Here is a 19,033-nt window from a genome sequence, read left to right as displayed (position 1 = left end):
AACTTCCGTTTGTATGTTTCAGGGACATGCAGACCAAGGAGCTGCCCCTCGCTGCCCTGCTGGCTGGGCCGTGCCTGCTGGGCCCCTCCTGCTGCTTTGCGTGTTCTGTGGCCTGCTTCTGAGCCCTTGAAATGCCTCTGGCCCCCCAGCCCTTTGCATGAGCACTTTCTGTGGGACTCTTCACGACTCAGCCCCTTCCACAAAGAGACTCACAGGAAGAGCCCCTCGGCAACCGCACCTTTCTCCACCAGCCCTCCTGGTGGTTTCTGGAACGTCAGAAGTGTTTTGTGTGGTTTAAATCAGGGACGGGAACAGGTCAAGAAGTGTTACAGGATTTGTGTCCCCTCAGTGCCCGCGGTTCTTGGTCATGTCGCTTCAAAGAATGGAGAGGGAGACCAGACGAAGAGTCATGGGCAGCAAAGCAAAGTTAATTGAGCAGAAGTATAAGGCTCCTGGAGAGGGAGGGGACCGGGGCCCATGAGAGTTGCCCTTCGAGCTTCTAATGTAGGGGTTTTTATAAACTCTTTCCAGGAACTATCTTAAGCATCCTGAGATTGGGCCGCTGTGGACTGGCCGCTAAGGTGTGCCAATCGGGCTTTGGTCATGCAGCCATCTACCTTTCAGGTTATTGTTCACATATTGGTGGTCTTATGACCTGACATCCGGAGGCTAAGTGATAGTGACCAGTGTTTTATGGTTAATTGTTTTGTTTCGGAATATCCTGCCGAAGTCACTCCTGCTTCCGTGGTCTCGTCTAAGCTGTGAAACAGGGTGCTCACGGTGAGGTTTTGTCTTAGCTGTGGCGGCTCTTTCGCTTTCTTGTTGGGGGCCCTGGCCCTGACTACATAAGTGTCCAGTTAACTCCTAACAGAAAGGCACACGGTCCCCTGTGAGTCTCACACCAGAGAAGCCACGCCGGCGCTTCTGTCTGCCTGCCTGCTGTTTCTGGCTGCAGACGCCTCGCTCGCTGGCTTCGGGGAGGGTCTCCTGAAGGCCAGGCGTGTCGGCAGCCCCCTTCGCCCCGGCCTGGCTGGTCGGCGCCTCGGCGCAGGCGCTGCCTGCATGTGTTCTCTCCGCGCACGCCCTCCCACCGGGCCCCAGAGCCCAGGGCTCCCCCGCCACCAACTTCCACGGGGCCCTTGCAGGTGTGCACCTGTTGCCACCTCCGCTGACCATCATCTTTAAAGTTTGGAGCTGTGAAGCCGCTTCCCCCAGTGTGTAATTAGCATTGTGTGGCGGGCTGCTGTGGGACGACGCGGCTGCCCCCATCAGATGTTCTGTACGTGGGAGTGTGCTCCCGCCTCCCCCTCCGCTCCGCCCAGGGCCAGTACGCCGCTTTGTGGCTGGCATTCATCTGATGCCCTCGTTCCCCACGTCTGTCTGATTGCCTGTCGCCCTCAAATCCTGAGCAGAGCCAGATCGGCGCTGGCGGTTGGTGGTCCTCGAGCAGGACAGGAGTCCTGTGGGCACATACTGCCCGGGTCCTTTCATTGCTGTCAGGAGCCCACGCTTACGCGTTGCAGACACCCTTCCAGACACTGAAGCAGCTTCTTCTGGTGTGACGTCTGCCTGTGTCCGCGTGATGCTGCATCTCGGGCTCTCTGGCCGGGAGCTCCGGGGTGCTGGGAGTGGTTGGAGTACAGGAGGCAGGCGCTCCACCTGGGACGTGGGTGCCAGCACAGGAAGCCCTGGGAGCATGCGTTGGCCCTGGTGTGGCCGGCAAGGTGCCCGGCCCTGGGCAGGCGCGCACAGCTGCAGGTGCTTGGAGCAGCCGTGTGGGGTTCGCATGCGTCTGGACTATTCTCCAGGTTCGGCGTCCACGCAGTTAGAAAGACGGGAGTCCTGACCGTCACCGGTCCTTCCCTGAAACACTGAGGTCGTTAGCTGTGTCTGGTCCTGACACAGATGTTAGCAGCAGGCTGTGGCTCCACGTCCGTCTAAGACTTCGTTTTGGAGTTTCTCCTCAGCTAACCTTAAAAATCATAACGTGCGCAGTGTTTCTGTTGCCCAACAGGGACCCGCCTGGGACAGTAGGCTCGTCGGGTGGGAGTGGGAAGCCGAGGGCCCCCGCGGGAGCACAGCCAGGGTAGGGGCTCTGGGCGGCGGAGCTGTCAGGCTGCAGTGTGCCAGGCTCGCGACGCCGGGAGGTGAGCGGCCCCCACGGTGCCTGACAGCTCTCTCAAGCACCTTTCATGGCATTTTGATTGACTGTTCGCACCAGCTGGATAAAAATTGTCAGGTGCACTAAAAGGTGTAATTACTTGATTCTGTCTGCGTGTTGGATGTTACTTACCCTCCTTCGCTGGAAAGCAGGAAGCAGAGCGGGCTTGGTAAGGGAGAGTGGCAGCTGCACAGCGCCTGTCGTGTGCGAGCAGAGAGGGCCGCGGAGGCCGCTGAGGACGGAGCTGCCTGCAGACGGCAGCCCCGGGCCCTGACCTGCTCCTGCTCAAAACTGGCACCACGGCCTCCGAAGCTGCTGTGGCTGTGTTGTCTGCGGCGCCTCCCGTGTGCTGAGAGGTTGGGGGTTCTTCCCAGAGCTGTGCCCCCCTCAAGACCTGGGCTTCCCAGGCTCCTGCAGTGGCTCAGCATGACCTCCCCATCCTTGGCGCTTCAATGTGTTCACGCTGCACGGAGCCATGAAGGAGTGGTGGCAACGGGCCACCCTGCCCTCTCCGAATAGCTGCAACCTGGCCCTTGTCACACTGGACAGCAGACAGTGGGGGCTGGGGGGAAACAGCAGCTGCCTGGCTGCTCGCCACCTCGCATCCTGCTGGAATTTGGGGGGCAAGGTACAAAGAGGAGGGCCCTGGGCACAGAAGGAGCCCCAAGAAGGACCCGGCACCCCTGCTGTTGCAGACTTGCAACAACGCGTAGCTCTGATCTCATCGGGAGAAACGAACACCACACAAACCCTGACTGAAGGACATTCTTCAGATTCACTAGCCAACGTTCTCCAGGACCAAAGGCATGGAGCGCAGTCGGAGACCGAGGCCCCGTCCGCCCGGGGAACACAGCCGTTAGATGTGGCACCCTGGGCTGTCCTGGCACAGAATGGGGACGTCCATGGGAAAACTGGTGAGATCAGGCAGGGTAGGTAGTCCGCTGCGTGGACCTGAGCGTGACGGGTGCATGGGGGCTCCACACTGTGTGTACAGCTTTCCCGGGCGTGAAGGTATTTTCCAAACGCAAAGTTAAACACCTTACCTACTTGGCATGTATAAAGTAGGCAGTGAGAGGAGATGGTTCAGTTCTTTGAGACATGAATTACCAACACTGACAGAAGAAACAGAAAATCTGAAAAGTTTTAGGAAGTGATCACCTTTCCAACTGACAAAACCCCAGGCCCAGAAGTCCTCACTGATGAGTTCTATAAACATTTACAGAAGGAACAGTGTGAACCCCGCACACGCACATCCAGAAAACAGAGCAGGGACAATGGACGTTTCAAGAAAATAACATTCCAAGAGCGCCTGGGTGGCTCAGTTGTTGGGCGTCTGCCTTCGGCTCAGAGCGTGATCCCGGCGTTCTGGGATCGAGCCCCACATCAGGCTCCTCCGCTGTGAGCCTGCTTCTTCCTCTCCCACTCCCCCTGCTTGTGTTCCCTCTCTCGCTAGCTGTCTCTCTGTCAAATAAATAAAATCTTTAAAAAAAAAAAAAAGAACATTCCAGAGACTGTTCTTCCAGAGCACCAGCGACTTGTAGAACTGTTAGCAGATGAAGCTGGGCAGCGCCTGAGCCATGCGAGGCGCCCACACCAAGTGGGCTTTCCCCGGGAGGCAGAACTGGGTGGAGAGAACTGAACGCTGCAGTTCAGCGAATTACCGGATACGGGAGCTCTAGAGTGATGCAATCATCTTAACTGACGGAGGGGAAGCATTGAACGGGCTCACAGTTCACATCTTCTGGCACACAAGGAGTCAGAGGTTTCTTCCAGCTGACACATACACCGTTCTTACCTGTGGGGACTACACATTCCTGCCACCAGGTGGGGAGCACGCGGGGGCGTCCCCCTTCATCCCATCGGCTGGACATCGTGCTGGACATGTGGCTTGTGCAGAAAAGCAAGAAAAAGTCACAAAAGCCCAAAATATGGGAAGAAGTAGAAACCCCTGTCTTCGAGGAGAGGAGATGATGTATGTGGAGCGTCAGAAATCAGGGCTATTTCCATATGTTAGCAAGAGCTGTCAGGAAACAAAACGTTGGGCAGTCACAGTCGTGCTCAAGTTCCTGTTTCCCTGCCCACACTTCCCGGATGGCCTCCCAGAACCTCGACCCAGCCGCTGCCAGCAAAGGAGCCAGGCCCAGCGGGGATGCCCCCCCAGGGCCCCATGGACAAGAGGGTATAGCAGGAGCCAGTGACCCTCATGCTGTCTGGTGACAGAGGAATTTCCGCCTTCTATGAATCAGACCTTTTTAAACAGGTGGGGACCACCATGGAGCCGGCAACCTGTATGGAGGTCTGAGGTGTAAGTTCTCCCCGGAGCTCCCCAGCGGTTCTCCTGCAACGCACCCACGCCCCGCTACTGCCCCAGTGCGGACAGCCAGGGTAGCATCTGCCTGGGCATCCTGAAGGACAGGTGGTCTGCCCTGGGTGATGTCGGGACCATCCTGCTGTCCGTCCAGAGCCTGCTAGGAGAACAGCATCGAAGGCCCTTGGAAGACACATGCTGCCGAGCTCTGGAAAAACCCACAGCCTATAAGAAGTATCTGCAAGAAACCCCTTCAAAGTAGGTCTCCGGCCAAGAACCCTGACTGGAGCCTCTCTCCTTGTGCTGTCTTTTTATCTTCTCTTTCAGTGAACTGTCCTTTCCCTCATTTCTAAGACTGTATCTTGATCTGTGGTGTCATTTTTGTTTTGTTTCTGTTTCTTAAGTCTCTGGTTGAACTCTTGTGATGAGTATACTAAATAAATACATTGGGGTTTTTTAAACAAAATTTTAACTACATCATTAATAACATCCAAAATTAGAAAATTTCAACAGAAGTCTGCTGTGCCATACCCTGAAAGCTACCAGACATGGCTGGGAGACATTAGAAAGGCTTCAGTAGACAGACATGTGTGAGTCACAAGTCCCAGAACTGCTCACTGCCCAGCTGTCCCCAAACCCATCCACAGATTTCATGCAACCCAGACGTAATCCTAGGATTTTCTTTTTGGAAGTTGATGAACTGACTTAGATTTGTATGGAAATGCCACAGGCCTAGAATAGCCAGAAAATCTTGAATAAGTTGTAGGAGACACATCCCTTGTTCCAGGACTCAAGACTGGGCAGTGGGGGCGTGAGGACAGCCAAATTGGTGGCACAATCCACGTGTCTGAAAAATAGTCCCACACTAAAATCACTGCCATGTAATTTTTGACAATAGACCAGGTCCGTTCAACTAAAACAGACTGGCACGTTCAGCGTGGGGCTGGGGCGTCCAATTCTCTGCAGCGGGTGAGTGGGCCGCCGGGTCCCACCGCGTCGCACACGGGAATGCGTCTGAGATGCGCTGCAAACATGACATTGAAATCACGACACTTCTTAAAGATAACAATATTTTTGCAGTTTGGGATAGGCCAAGATTTCTTAGAACATGGAAAACATTAACATAAAACGCAAAAATGGATAAATCGGACTCTGTTAGAATGAAGATCCTCTGTCCCCGGCAGATCACAGTGACAGACCAGGGGACAGCGCTGCCCCCGATGGAGAGCTTGTGGTGGGTCCATAAAGAAGACACAAAACCCAGTAACAAAGATGATTCAGTATGAAAAGGGGAGCTTTTAGCAGCTACTTGACAAAGACCCGCAAACGGCTGCTACAAGCACTTGAAAAACCGCGCGGCTTCACTGGCCGTCGGGAAACGAGATGCCGCATGCGCCCACGGGAAGAGCCAGACTTAGACGGCACGCGTCCCAGCTCAGGCTGCGCAAAATGCCGCAGGCCGCGCGGCTTCAACGGTGCTGACTTCCGCTGGTTCTGGAGGCTGGCAGTCGACCAGCGTTCCGGGGCCTTCACTCCCCACGGGGACACCTCGTAGCTTGTGGACGCCCGTCCTCTTGCCGTGTCCTCCGCTGGCGGGGAGAAAAGCCCCCATGTTTCTAATGCGTGCACTAATCCCGTCAGGTCAGGAGCCCATCCTTATGGCCTCATCCGCACTTAACTATTTCTTCAGTCTTAATACGGCCACGCCAGGGGGCCGGGGGCTTCAACCTACAGATTTGGGAGGACACAGGTGCCAGGCCCTTGGCAGCAGGGGTGTGAGCAAGAGGAACTGGCCTGCGTTGCTCTCCTGCGGGCGTGAGCAGTGGCCTGAGTGTGTGGGAGCAGCTTAGGCCGTTACCCACAAAGTTCACCTCAGCGCTGACCCAGGGGGGCTGGAGATGTGCTCACTAGAGCCCTCCCCCCGGCACCAGGAACTGGAAACCAGCCACAGCCCATCAGCAGAAAGATGGGGGACTGACCCATGCTAACTCTCCGGAATGGAAAGCACTCAGCAGAGCAGAGGACCGAGCCATCTCGCAGGCGTCGTGCTCAGGCAGGGAAGCCAGACGGACCGCACGGTCCTTGTGTGGGGCCTTCCACACGGCAGAGCCAGCACGGGGCCACAGCACGGAGAAGCGCTTCCCTCCAGGACTTGGGGTGGGGGCTGCCGGGGGGCACGCAGGAACTTAGGGGCTGTGAGTGTCTCCTGATGGGCTGAGGGTCTGCAGGCATGCACACAAAAGCTCCTCAGCACGGGCTTCCTGGTGGGACAGAAATCATGTTTTGAACCCTAACAGGAGGTGAACAGCCAGGGGAAGCCTCGGGGGAGGTGGCCAGAGAGCAGAGACCTCTGTCTTTTTGGGCAGGGCTGGAGACAGACTAGCCGGCAGGTTTTCCTTGGCGTGCCTCCGTCGAGCATCAGAGAAAGCCACGTGCCTTCCAGCCCCGGAAAGACCATCAGCCCGGCCGGAAGCTTCAGCTCGGGACAGGAGCCCAGGATCCACCTTCCCGGTCAGCTCTCTGCGCCAAATGCAGGCACCGGCGCTATGGGTGGGACGTCCCGCTTCGGCTCCTAGCTCTGGCGCCCACTGACGGGAGAGGTGACGTGATGACCCGAACCGTCACCCTGCTGTTGACGTGTTAAAATTCTGGCGGCGTCAGGAGCGCTTCCCTGGCTCCCTCCATGCCACTGTGAGCCAGCCTGCTGGGGGCTTCCCCGGTGACGGGCGCTTCCCACTTCAAGCTGCGGAGATGGCGAGCGGCCCCATGGTGCACATGACCCCACCGGACTTTCCTTGGAGCAAAGGTGCAGGTCTGCTCACCATGTTCACCTGGGCCCTCCTGCTGGAACGGGCCAAACATGCACCAGATGCTTCTCTGGGAAAGCTCTGGAACGTCTCTTGCATGTTTCAGCTCAATTTTCTCTTTTAAATGCACAGATTTTAACCATATTAGTGTGGAGAATCTTTTTCATTTGCAGAAAATGGCAAAGAGCGTGGGCGTCTGAGTCACTGTATTTAATAGTTTGCCCTTAATAATGCTTTAAAAAGGTTTTCACTTTGTTCTCAAATCTCCGATTTTGTCAAGACAGAAATATGTTCATGTGTTTGTAGCTCAGTCAGGACTGGCCAGTTTCATCCCAGAGCAGGCGAGCGTGTCCGCAGCCAGTCGCCGAAGCCCTCGTGCTTTGCATCTGGTGCCTCTGTGCCCCAAGTCGGACCCGGCAGTGGGTTTTCCCCATGGCTTCCGAGCCGCAGTGTCCTGGACTGCTCCTGGGCCGGACCGAGGACCTGTGCTGTGCCGAGGGCTGAGACCTCGGTTGCTGAAGTTCTAGGAAGTGAGGCAGTGTCCTTGGTGCTGGGAATTTTCAGAGCTGGACGGCACCGAGGGGAGGCAGGACTTGGTGTCTGTCTGGACAACTAAGACGCATCTTTGTGTACGTCCCTCCTTTCCGCTCCCGTCTGGGTGTGCACGTGGCCGCCTCGGTTCGCAGGCTGCAGGCAGGCGAGGCACTTGCCGCTCCTCCCGCGAGAACCTTGCAGCGTGGCTGCTGGCCCACGAGAAGGAAGGGCATGTGTAGACCAGGCCATGGCACATGAGCAGGCCCGCGCCCCAGCTCAGTCAGACTAAGGAGAGTGGCCGTCAGGAGTCTGAGCCCCGTCAGATGGCACTGCTGGGGGCAAAACTGCTTTTGTCTCCTCGCACTTAGTTGGTTAGCATGGCTTTTACTTTTCTGCGTATTCTCTCTGCAGTTCTTCCAGTGCTGTGTACTGTATTTCTACTAATTCATATTATTTTGACTATTGCTTCACATAATCTGAGCTACGAATTGATACCCTAGGACCACCTGGGTGGCTCCATCGCTTAAGGGTCCGACTCTTGGTTTCAGCTCAGGTCATGATCTCCGGGTTGTGAGATCGAGCCCCGCGTTGGGCTCTGTGCTCAGTGGGGAGTCTGCTGAAGATTCTCTCTCCTCCCTCTTTGCCTCTCCACCCCTCAAAAGAAATTTAATACCTTAAATTCTTGGGGCGCCTGGGTGGCACAGCGGTTAAGCGTCTGCCTTCGGCTCAGGGCGTGATTCCGGCATTCTGGGATCGAGCCCCACATCAGGCTTCTCCACTATGAGCCTGCTTCTTCCTCTCCCACTCCCCCTGCTTGTGTTCCTCTCTTGCTGGCTGTCTCTATCTCTGTCAAATAAATAAATAAAATCTTTTAAAAAAAAAGAAAAAAAAAACCTTAAATTCTTACTGACGAAATCGCAGCTGAAATGAGCCATTTTCATCATGAGCTGTGTACTTGACTGTGGCCAGAGCAGGTCGCTTGCATATGCAGGGACTGGAGGGGCACCAGAGCCCCCAGGCACCTCTCAGAAGCTGGCGAGGCTTGAACTTTCCCATACGTTTAGGTGACCCCCAAGTGCCCTGCAGTGAAGAGACGCCCGTGTGTTTGCAGTGCGCCTTCGTCCACGGGGGTGTGACAGCTGAGCAGCCGTGCCGCTCGTGCCCACGCCGGTTGCAGCACCCGCGGTGGGGCCCTTCTGATGCTCCTCGTGTGCAGGCTGTCCTGTTGCCACAAGAGAAAAAAGCCGTGTCTGAGACATAGAAAAGCGAGGCTTGTGGACCTACCTTTTTCAGGTGAGGATTCGGCAGAGCCAGGAGCCGTGGCCGGGCTGTGATCGTCGGCACCGGTAAAAGATGCCGTCCTCAGACCACAGGCAGTTGTGTCTGAGGCCCTTGCTGTGAGAGTCACCTGTCTGGAACTTGACAGCTTAGATGAAATGGACACATTCCATCACAAATGCAGCTTCCCAAAACTGAAGAGGAAACAGGAAACCTAAATAGCTCCATGTCTGTTAAATACATTGAATTTGTAATCAAACCCTCTTCCAGAGAGAAAAGTGTGGTCCCAGATGGCTTCACCAGCAGAATCTACCAGATGCTTAAGGAGGAAACAACAGAACTGCTACCCAGACTCTGCTGGAAAGCCGCGGAGGCAGGAACACTTCCCAGGTTGTTTTTTCTGTGACTGTGAAACCAGATCCGATGAGGTCATTACAGAAAGGACAGAGAGCAGCAGCCCCCAGGAGCAAAGGCACAGAAACCCGTAGCAAAACATCAGCAAATCAAACCCAGCAACAAAAAAGGGCACAGTCTATCTCAGGAATGCAAGGTCGGTTTAACATTTGAAAATCAAGGAACACAATTCACTACAGTAACAGAAGCAAGCAGCCAATGCAAGACAAGCACGTGATACAGTTCAACACCCACTTGTGATAGCTGGGGTCTTCCTCGGCACAGCCCCTGACACGCCGGCCAGCCCCAAGTGGCTGGTGGGGACAGGAGCACTCACGGCCCGCCAGACCAGGCCGGTGTCTGTTCTTGCCAGCACTCTCAGTGCTGTGTTGGAAGTCTTGGTGCAGGAAGACAGGAGAAAGAAGCATAAAGCTTGGAAGAAAAGTAATGACACTGTTCACACACAATTAGAGAGGCAGAAAACCTGGCAGAATCTGAAAACCAACAAATGAAATGAATATGTGACCTTCGCCAAGTTTGCGGGGCACAAGGCGACCGTGAGGCACACGCTGTACTTTGTGCACGATGAAGGAATCATTACAAGGGAAGATCTTGAAAATACTGTCTACAGCTGGCGAGAGGACCTCCAGTGCCTGGTAAGGAACCTGGTTACGGAAGTCTACGTGCTGCTCTTTACATCCTGACCCACGGCCACTAATGCTGGTGCCCCTTGAGGCTCTGACGCTTGCTGGCAGGGGCAGCACGTTTTCTGGGTGCACGCAGAGCACATGCCCCCGTGTCTGCTCTGCAGCAAAGCTGTTTGCTGCCACCGTGTCCAGGCCATACCTGGACCTCTGGCCTCTCCCTCGTGAGACTCAGCACTTCTGTGGGAGAAGATTCCCTACTGAGAGAAGGCTGCATTTGCATCGGCTCTTTCCCTCGGAGGCCCGGTGGCTGCCTTGGGTGTGTGAACTGAATTACCTTGGAAGCAGTTTCCATGTTCGTTCACTCCCCTCATGAGTGTCTGGGTCCCAAAGGTGATGCAGCCCCATGGAGACTGGATCGTGACCAGCACCGAGGGGTCAGGAGAGGCGCTGCTAGCCACCTTGAGCGAGGACCTTCTGACAGGGAGAGAAGAGAGACTTGGAAGTCAGGGCTCTTCCTCGCAGTCAGATGCCTCCGATAAAATTGTGTCACGTGAATGAAATAGCTTGGAATGCAGCGCAGCCCCGTGAAGGCCAACCCTGAATGGGTGTCACCAGGTCCTTGCCTTCCCATCCTGGGACCCCCACTCTGAGAGGAGAGTCCCCGTCTCCTTCATCGCATTAACGTGGACAGCCAAGCAAGGAGTTTTCCAGTGAGCACGTGCAGGAGGCCAGACCTCACACTCCAGCTCGGAGGCGTCATGGGGGTTTCTGGAAAGTACTGTCTATGGTGCTGTGACCGCTGGCCTCAGCTTCAGCCCCTGCTCGTGGCCCCACACGCGGTCCCTAGGCTCCTCTCTGCCTCCATCTCCAGACACTGGACTTAGAACAGCCTGGGCCTGAATGGGGATCGAGTCCTCACTGCTCTCGAGTGCCCGCAGTGCTCCCTCCTGCCCCCTGCAGCCCCTCACGTGGCTGCTGGCACACAAAACCAGCATTAGTCACCCCCCCCAACCCCGTGTTTCTGGCATCTGCCGGCAGTGTTCATTATGTGCTGTGCATGCTGGATGCAGAGGGTGGCTTCTGTATGGCTGTTCCTCGGCCTGGGAAAATGCCGGCAGCACCCCGAGACGGTGGGAGAGTGAAGGGGCCAGGGTGACATGGAGACAGGTCAGTCCTGAGAGATGCCCAAGTGTGCCTGTGACTTCAGTGCCAAACAGGGGGCACGTGACTGTGAACCTCAGATGCACCCAAGATGTAGCGATCCCCCCACTCGCCTGCTCAGCCCCCAGAGGAGGGATTGCAGGAATCCGGGGTGGCACGTCCTCCTCAACCCATGACCCTGTTAGTGTGCACGGCCCAGGGTCATCGAGGGAGGAGGCAGCCCTGGCAGTGAGAGAGCGGGGTGCTGAACGCACTTGGGATGGGGTTGCTGTGGACGGCTCCCTGTGTGTGGGTGCCCTGCCAGGAGGCCCCTTACCTGGGTGCAGCTGCAGGCCTGGCAGCCCCTCCTGGCCCTTGGTTAGGAGTGAAGGATGCAGCATGGAGAAACAGATGTCCTTCCTGTGGCAAGGCCTTGGACCTCCTCTCTCCAGATGGGGGTGTCAGAAGCATGACCTTGGGCCCGTGAACATCTGGAAGGGCGTGTCTGAATCGTGGGGCAGCTGCCTTCACGGTCCTGCCTCCCCCCACTCCCTCAAGGCCTGAGGCTGCCCTGGCAGCCTGGAATGTCCCAGCACCTTGCATCCTCCCTTCCCCAGAGAGCAGGTGTGGACAGCTGTGGGTCACGTGGCTCTCTTTGGGTCTGGCCTGGTACCGGCTTGTCTGAGCCATTTTTTCAGAATTAATTTGGGGCTGAGAAAGGCTGACAGAAGTCTTTGTTCCTTTGACGCTCACTCAGGAAGGAAAAATCCGTGGAAAATCTGACATCTGCACTATGGGGAGAAGTCAGTGGATGGGGAGGAATATAATTATTCTGTGCTCCCGGAAGAATGTCTCAGATCTTTAAGTGTCTCATATCAGCTTAGAACTTGAATGACATTTTAATTATTTTGTTTTTTTCTTCTCTGCCTGGTTTGAGTCTCTAAAGAGACCCACTCTTGGATTCCGAGGGGTGCGGGGAGCAGAGCCTCACTCACGGGGCTGTCGCGTGACAGTGGCGGCTCTCTCACCCGGGGAGCAGGACAGACGTGCTGAGGTCTGGACAGCAGGCACGTGGGACTTCCTGAATGTGCCAGAGTTGCACCCGAGGCTGTGTCTCTGGCACTGTTGTGACCTAAGCAAACCCAGTTTTCAGAAAGACAGGACTCCAGTCTTCAAATAGCACCACCCGGGTCCCTGGCGTGCGACTCTGTGTGGGGCGCACACGCCCCCGAGAGGCCCGGCAGCCAGGGTGGCTGAGGGTGCCGTGTGCACGCGACCCTGTCAGAGCAGCCTGGGCAGGGCTCAGGATGACGGAGCGCTGGGAGCCCTGGGGGGATGTTTGTAAACCGGCTGTCCGGCTGCACGTTAAGCTCCCGCTGGAGCCTGTGTGCGGGGTGGGAGCATCGTCACTCGGTCTGTGCAGGCCTGAAGGGCTGCCCCACGTCCCTGGGACTTCCTTGTCACTTCTCATCCCTGCTCCTTTGAGTATCGCTGTGTCCATGCCACTCCCCACCCCGCACCCATGCTGCCCCTCAGCCCGTCCTGTGGGCTCCACGGTCCAGACACGTCCCAACTCCTACACGGTCCGTCTGCCTGGATGGCCACAGAGGCCTGCTCACACAGGACTGTCCTGTCCCCCAGGGGCTCAGAGCCCTCAGCACCCCAAGGTCCTTCCCTGCGTGAAACTCAGTTTTACGTGCCAACGGCCAGAGTGCCGCCCCTCCTGACGGCCGCGGCCTGGCCTTGGCCCTGACCAGCCAGCTCTGCCCCTCCCTGAACCTGACGGATGCTGTGACCCAGGGGCCCCGGGCTTCGTCTAACACGGCCTTTCCTGGTCTTCTCTGCTCTGGACGCGCCGGTCCTTGGTTTCCCTCACACCCGCTGCCTGGGGCGTCTGCATTCTGCCCCTCGTTCCTCCTCCAGCTTGTCCCCGCTTCGCAGTGGCTGCCCAGTCTCCTCCAGAACCGGCTTCTCTTCTCTGCAGGTTTCCCGCGTACTGCACGAAGTGAGCGCTCAAGCCACTGGGGAGGGTTGGTGCAGCCCACCTGAGTTTCCAAGTCGCCCACTGCGGGTGTGAGCGAGACGCAGTCCCCTTCCCGGTTCTCGTGGCCCCTGGTATCCGTCTGCCCATCCGCCTGTAGCTTTCCCAGCCTGTTTTTAAACCCTCAAGTGCATTCCTGCAATGATGCTCAGAAAACCTGGGTTTTTGAGAAAGCACAGAAGGTGTTGCCTTTATCCAAGGAGCTCGTCATTTGCACGTCGCACACTGTTGCACCTCCACCATCAAGCCCTGAACGTGCCATTGCCACGGCTTCATTCACATCTTACCTTTTACATATTTCTGGCAGGAGATCCACTCCTCCACTCCCTTGAAGCTTCCTTTGGGTCCTCCCACCGGTGGCCAGTTTGCATGTCTCTGGGTCCATTGCTAGCCTCGGGAGTGGCTCACGTTCCTGTCTGTCTGTCTTGCCTTGGCAGGGCCTCATCAAGATCCGGGGGGACCAGTGCTGGCAGGATCTCACCTGCATGGACTTCCACTATGAGGTGAGCTGCATGGCGGCCGTGGGCCAAGATCCCTGTCCCCACCTGCCCTGTCCAGGGGGACTGGCATCCATACCATAGGTGCAGCCTCTTGGAGGCCACAACTCAGTTGCCAGGGATGCCCCCTCCTGCTTGCTTTCTTATTGGCGCACAGGTAGGTCACAGGGTGGCTTGCAGGGCGTCCCGTGTGCTGGGGCTGGCAGATGGGGCTCCTGGCCCCCGTGGCTATGGGTCCAGGGGTCCATTCTGGCTGTGGGTACTGGTCCCTCCCCACTGTCCATGGTCCTGCCCAGGCGCCCTCCCTCCTGGCATCGGGGCTGGCCCCACATGCCCCCAGGAGAGTGCACAGTGGGGAGCTGCTCTGCCGTGTGCCCTGCCCCCCCAAATCATGGCAGATGGACATGGGAGGAGGTGCAAGTCCTGCCATCCTCAGATTTCCATGGTCCTCTTCCCCACCTTGGCTCCCAGCTTTAGGTAGTTGTCATCTCCCTGCCCCCCCCCCCAGGACCCCATCCAGGTCCAAGCCCCTCTGGACGTTCCTGTCCCTGCTGACGGCTCACATGTTTATGGGGGGGGGCTGGGACCACGTCTCCCTGTGAACGAATTAGCGCTAGGGCACTTGGTGAGAGCGACCTCATCCACTCATCTGTGTATACCGCAAACGCCCGTCAGGTGCCCTTTCCCTCTTGTCAGTCGCAAAAACATTGACACGCCTGGAGCGCCACCTGTCAGACGGGACATTTTCTTCCATGTCTCCCACTCTCGGTTTGTGGCTCCAGTACAGGAAAGGGACTTAGAGCTGCCCTTCTGTAAAAGGTGCTTGCCCACAGCTCACCTCTCACGGCTTTTCAGTCTTGACTACGTCGAGTAGACGCCGCCTCTGGAGTCCAAGCCGTCACCTGTTAACCAGCCTGCCCGCAGGGATGTCCCACAGGCGCCATATTTAGCGGGGACATCAGACTTGAGGTCTCCCCGAGTCCCACCGGACTCCCCTCCCCTCCTGCCCAGGGGACCGTGAGTCCCTCCCTTTGTCCTGGAGCCGACAGCCTATAAAGTGCCAGAGAGGAAATGTTCCTGGCTCTCTAGGAGGGAGGCAGTGTGGGGCCCCGTGGGCTAAGCCAGGAGGCCCTCCATTCTGTCCTGGCCCCGCCAGGAGTCCCCAGTAGCCACCCAGCAGCCAGCGGGCAGGCCTGACTGTCCAGCACGTGCAGAGGGAGGGAGTCAGCAGGATGAACGGGGAGCGTGCACCAGAGTCCCCTTGGCACCGACGCCTGTCCTCTCTGTGCCTGCAGGTCTTGGCCAGGGTGGATGCAGGGCCTATGACTCTGATTTCCGGCCGACAGAAGGAGTCTTGGCCAGCAGGGAGGGCGCCAGGGGAGCCCTCACGGTGAGGCTGGGTGAGGCCTCCCAGCTGTGTGTCCTCAGAAGGGTCCGAGTCAGGCGTGCGCCGGGGCAGAGCTCCTGCATCTCCACACACAGCCTGCACAGGATCTGGGCAGACAGGCGGCCTGTGAGCCACATCCTGGGGACGGGCCAGCCGCCCGACGTTGGTGTGGTGTGAGGTCGAGGCCATGTGAAGTCAGTCTTCTAGGACAGGCCAAGTCCTGGCTCAATGACCACGTGGGACCCAGGGTGTAAGCAAAAGGCTGCCGTGGGGCCTTGCTCTCAGTGCTGTGGTCACTGACCTCCGGGAGGCCTGTGGAGGAACAGAACCACCCTGACTCTGCCGAGGAACAGAAGCCTCTTCTCAGTGGATCTTGTTTCCACACGCTCCGTGAACTAGGTTGGGGCGAGGGCACCCAACTGAGGTCAAGAGTCAGGGCTGCGACCGCCGTGCTGTCAGCTGCCTGCAGAACCCACTGTCGCCTGCGTGCTGGGCGCTAGGCTAGGGGCCACGTGGCCTGTGCTCAGTGACCTGGACCCCTCCGGTCCGTGGCAGGTGGCAGCAGGGCCTGCCTCACTCACTGTCATGGCACCGCGGGCAGAAGCCTCACGGGAGGGACCCGCTGGGGCGCAGGCACGTGGGCGAGCAGGAGGGACGGGCTTGCGGCTGAGACGAGAGCCCAGGCCTCGCATGTTGCTGCTTCTACTTCATCCTGAACCGCTCTGTCCACAGCATGCTGTCCGCGTGCACGGCGAGGCCCTGCAGGGAGGTCGTAGGAGGTGAGCCCTGGCACCCCAACCCTGTGAGCCCCCCAGATCCTGCAGGGAGGAGGGGACCAGCAGGAGTGGCCTCACGTGACACCTCAGGCTCACCCCCACGTACCCCGCCTATGTTCTCGCTTAACCTAGATGCGGCCGTCGGTGGACTCGGTTGGTTGGAGCAGAAGAGGGGCGGGGACGGTGCCAGCGGGTGTGTGTCATCAGCCACTGTGGGAAACAGGACAGCGGACCTCCCCAGACATGCCCAGGCTGAGCCACGGTGGCCCTGAGCCACCATGACAAAGCCAGTCGCCCCTCAGGAGGAGGTACCAGGAACCCTCATCCTCAAGCTCCTGGGCTCGGCCCATGACCCCAAGTCACACGGTGAAACCGTCCACAAGAAAGGCCGCAGGATCGCCTCACTGCCCGGCGCCCGGTCTGGCGGCACTGCCCCCACCCGGCTGGCCTGAGGTGCACGAGCGCTCCCCGCGGAGCAGTGAGACGTCTGTTAGCGGCGGGCTCAAGTCCCCAGGGGACCTCCGCGCTCGGCACGAGTTAACAGGGGTGCGAACTCGTGAACTCTGAGTGCCTCGGTGACCAAACTGTACACCGCATGATTGGTGCACGTTGAACGTACATACGCCAGGAAGAGCCTCCGCCCGCGGCTCGGCTGCACTTTGAGGAGCACATGGTGCGGTCGCTAAGCTGCCACAGGAGCTCCCGCCTTGCTGGTGGCCTGGCAGGTCCCACCTGCAGCCCTTCCGCGGGTCGGGTCTGTGCCCCACCCCAGGCTGTGCGAGAGTTGACAGACACGGACGCTGTCGTTTTGCTCCAAAATCCGGCACGCAGAGCTGACCTTCCGTCTGGAGTCACCAGTCACCATCCGCTCCCATCGCCTGTGAGGTCCACGGCCCGTGGTGCATCGGAGGGGATTTTGTGTCATGTCCATTGTGCTTCTAAGGCCAAGGTTTAAGGCTGTGCGGGAGCAGCCGTCTTACAGAGCCCGGACGCCGCAGCTGACCCTTCAGGAACCGGGGTCCGTGCCCGCCATCCCTGGTGCGCTCCCCTGTGTCCACGTCGCAGGGTGCCCGTGAGACTGTCCACACAAGTGGCGCCTCGTCACGCTCACCCCCGACGGTCCCGAGCACCAGCCCGGGCCTCACCACTGACTTCCTGCTGCCCGTTTCTCTAACTGGGAGCCAACTGAGCATAAGGGCAGCTTCTGCCAGGTTTGGTGAAGATTTCCACTTGCTCTTATGGGGTCAGAAGGCCTCTTGTGACCTGTCTCGAACACACCTGTTCAGCTATGTTCAGGTGGAAAATGGTTCCTTGTCATGGCAGTAACAGTTCTTAGCACTCCGTGCTGAACAGGCCGTTGATAGCTCCATGTCCCTGGACATTGTTCCTCCTCCCCATGAGCCCCCCGGCCCTGGGGCCCGCGGGGAGGGTGCCCAGCAGCTCCGGTCTTCGAGAGCCCTACAGGCAGCAGGAGGGGAGGGGGCACAGTGCCCTTCATCCTTAATGCTCCTTGCCGTCCACGCCCCTGCAGCAGACCTACCCCGTACTGCCCTGGAGGGCCCAGAGACCACAAAGGTGAGTGCCCCGGTCCGGGGTTTAACACTGACCCTGTGAGCTGGCTCCCATGGGGGCCCTCGGCGAGGCCGCCCTCCCCTACTGGGGAGGAGCTCCTCTCCTTTAGTCCCAAACAGCAGTCCGAGGGACACACACCCGGAGCACGTCCCACCCCCGACCACAGTCCCCTTGCTGCTCCGGGCACTCCGTGGGGGACTTGGGAAGGGGGTTGCAAGTCGCTGGTTTCAAGGCTCTGGAGCGGGCGAGTCCTGGCGGACACCACTAAGAAGGGCTGAGCGGCCGCCATTCCCTCACACGGCTGCTCCTCCAGGTTCGAAAGGCAACACCGTGCACTGTTTCTGTAAAGCGGACCCTCTGGAACGTGTCCGTCAGAGACATAAAGCGCATCTGAAAGTGGCAGGCCGCTCATCTGCAAGGACAGGGAAGACAGGCCGTCGGAAGACCCGGCTCCGAGTGCACGCACCCCTGCCCATGTCTGGCTCCCTCCCTCTGAGCCACACCCCTGCAAGAAAGCCAGTACACTTGCCCTTTGAACGAGTGTGGCCCTGTGCCCACTCGGAAGCGCAGTGGTAGAGACCTGGGCACTCGGGAGGACCCGATTCCAAGTTTTCTCTTACGGATTCTCTTCCCTGAAGTGGACGCAGCTCCGGCAGGAGGCCATCCCCCATCACAGCCAGAGGGTCTCGGAGCACAGGGCTCCGCCTGACAGAGTAACGTGCACACACCCCAAGATCGGGATGCCCGCGGTGTGGGCTGTGTCACCTTGATGGCCATCCCGGCTCCGGTGGCCGTCTTCTCATGGCCGCACGTCCGGGCCACGCTTGTCCGCTGGGGAGCGTCACTGGCTCCGGCTCCTTTCTGTATGGATGTGCAGTTTGCTGTAGGGAAGTCTGACCTCAGTGCAGTGGTGCGCACCCTTGCCGGCAGAAATCCTGGACACCGTCTGCCCACACGTGGGGCACGTCTGTGGCTACAGTGTCCCTGGGTGACACTGATGTCCGTTGCAGCCAGAGGGGCCCCAGGCGTGGTCCCCCTGCCTGCTGTCTGGTGACAGTTCACCCAGCTGGCCTGCGTCTTCCCCACCCAGGGGACACACACTCCACCAGCGGGTGGAAACACTCAGCTGTGTCCTTCCATGTCTGGGCCTGTGGGTATTTAATCACAGTTACACGGAGAATACAACATCCGCCTCGTTTCTTCTCCTGTGTTGACATCCGCTCTCTCGTAGCTGTGGGAGAGACGGAGGGGCTGACAGATGGCTGACGTCCTCCACTCCAACTGCAGGTGCTCCCGTCAGCACCCACACACGTGCCGTCTACCTGCCCGGAGGCACATCCCAGCCCTGGGACGAGGGGCGTGCGGATCGAGGAGGACACAGACGGAGGGCCGCCTGAGGCCGCAGGGTGGGTCTGCATGTCTTCAGCCATGTTCGGGCGCCGGTTATCCGTAGCCGAGGGTAAACTGCAGCCAGGGGTTTGACTGCATGTCT

The 19,033-nt window shown here is 58.4% G+C and overlaps 1 protein-coding gene and 1 pseudogene across 5 annotated transcripts in view; both read left to right on the top strand.

Annotated features, from left to right (window-relative positions):
• The window catches only part of LMF1 (lipase maturation factor 1), a 96,667-nt gene that overhangs the window by 46,633 nt on the left and 31,001 nt on the right, over positions 1-19,033 (top strand). For all 5 annotated transcript variants that reach the window (XM_044379214.3, XM_026485498.4, XM_048225081.2 and 2 more), the window contains one exon: positions 13,747-13,812. In XM_044379214.3, the coding sequence (XP_044235149.3) occupies positions 13,747-13,812 (66 nt within the window). The remainder of the gene's footprint in view (positions 1-13,746; positions 13,813-19,033) is intronic.
• LOC113245402 (ubiquitin-conjugating enzyme E2 C-like) lies at positions 3-5,598 on the top strand (annotated as a pseudogene).

The sequence above is a fragment of the Ursus arctos genome, unplaced genomic scaffold (genome assembly GCF_023065955.2).
Source record: "Ursus arctos isolate Adak ecotype North America unplaced genomic scaffold, UrsArc2.0 scaffold_2, whole genome shotgun sequence".
NCBI classification, from domain to species: domain Eukaryota; kingdom Metazoa; phylum Chordata; class Mammalia; order Carnivora; family Ursidae; genus Ursus; species Ursus arctos.
Note: the sequence above shows the minus strand (reverse complement) of the source record. Positions and strands in the feature narration are given on the sequence as shown.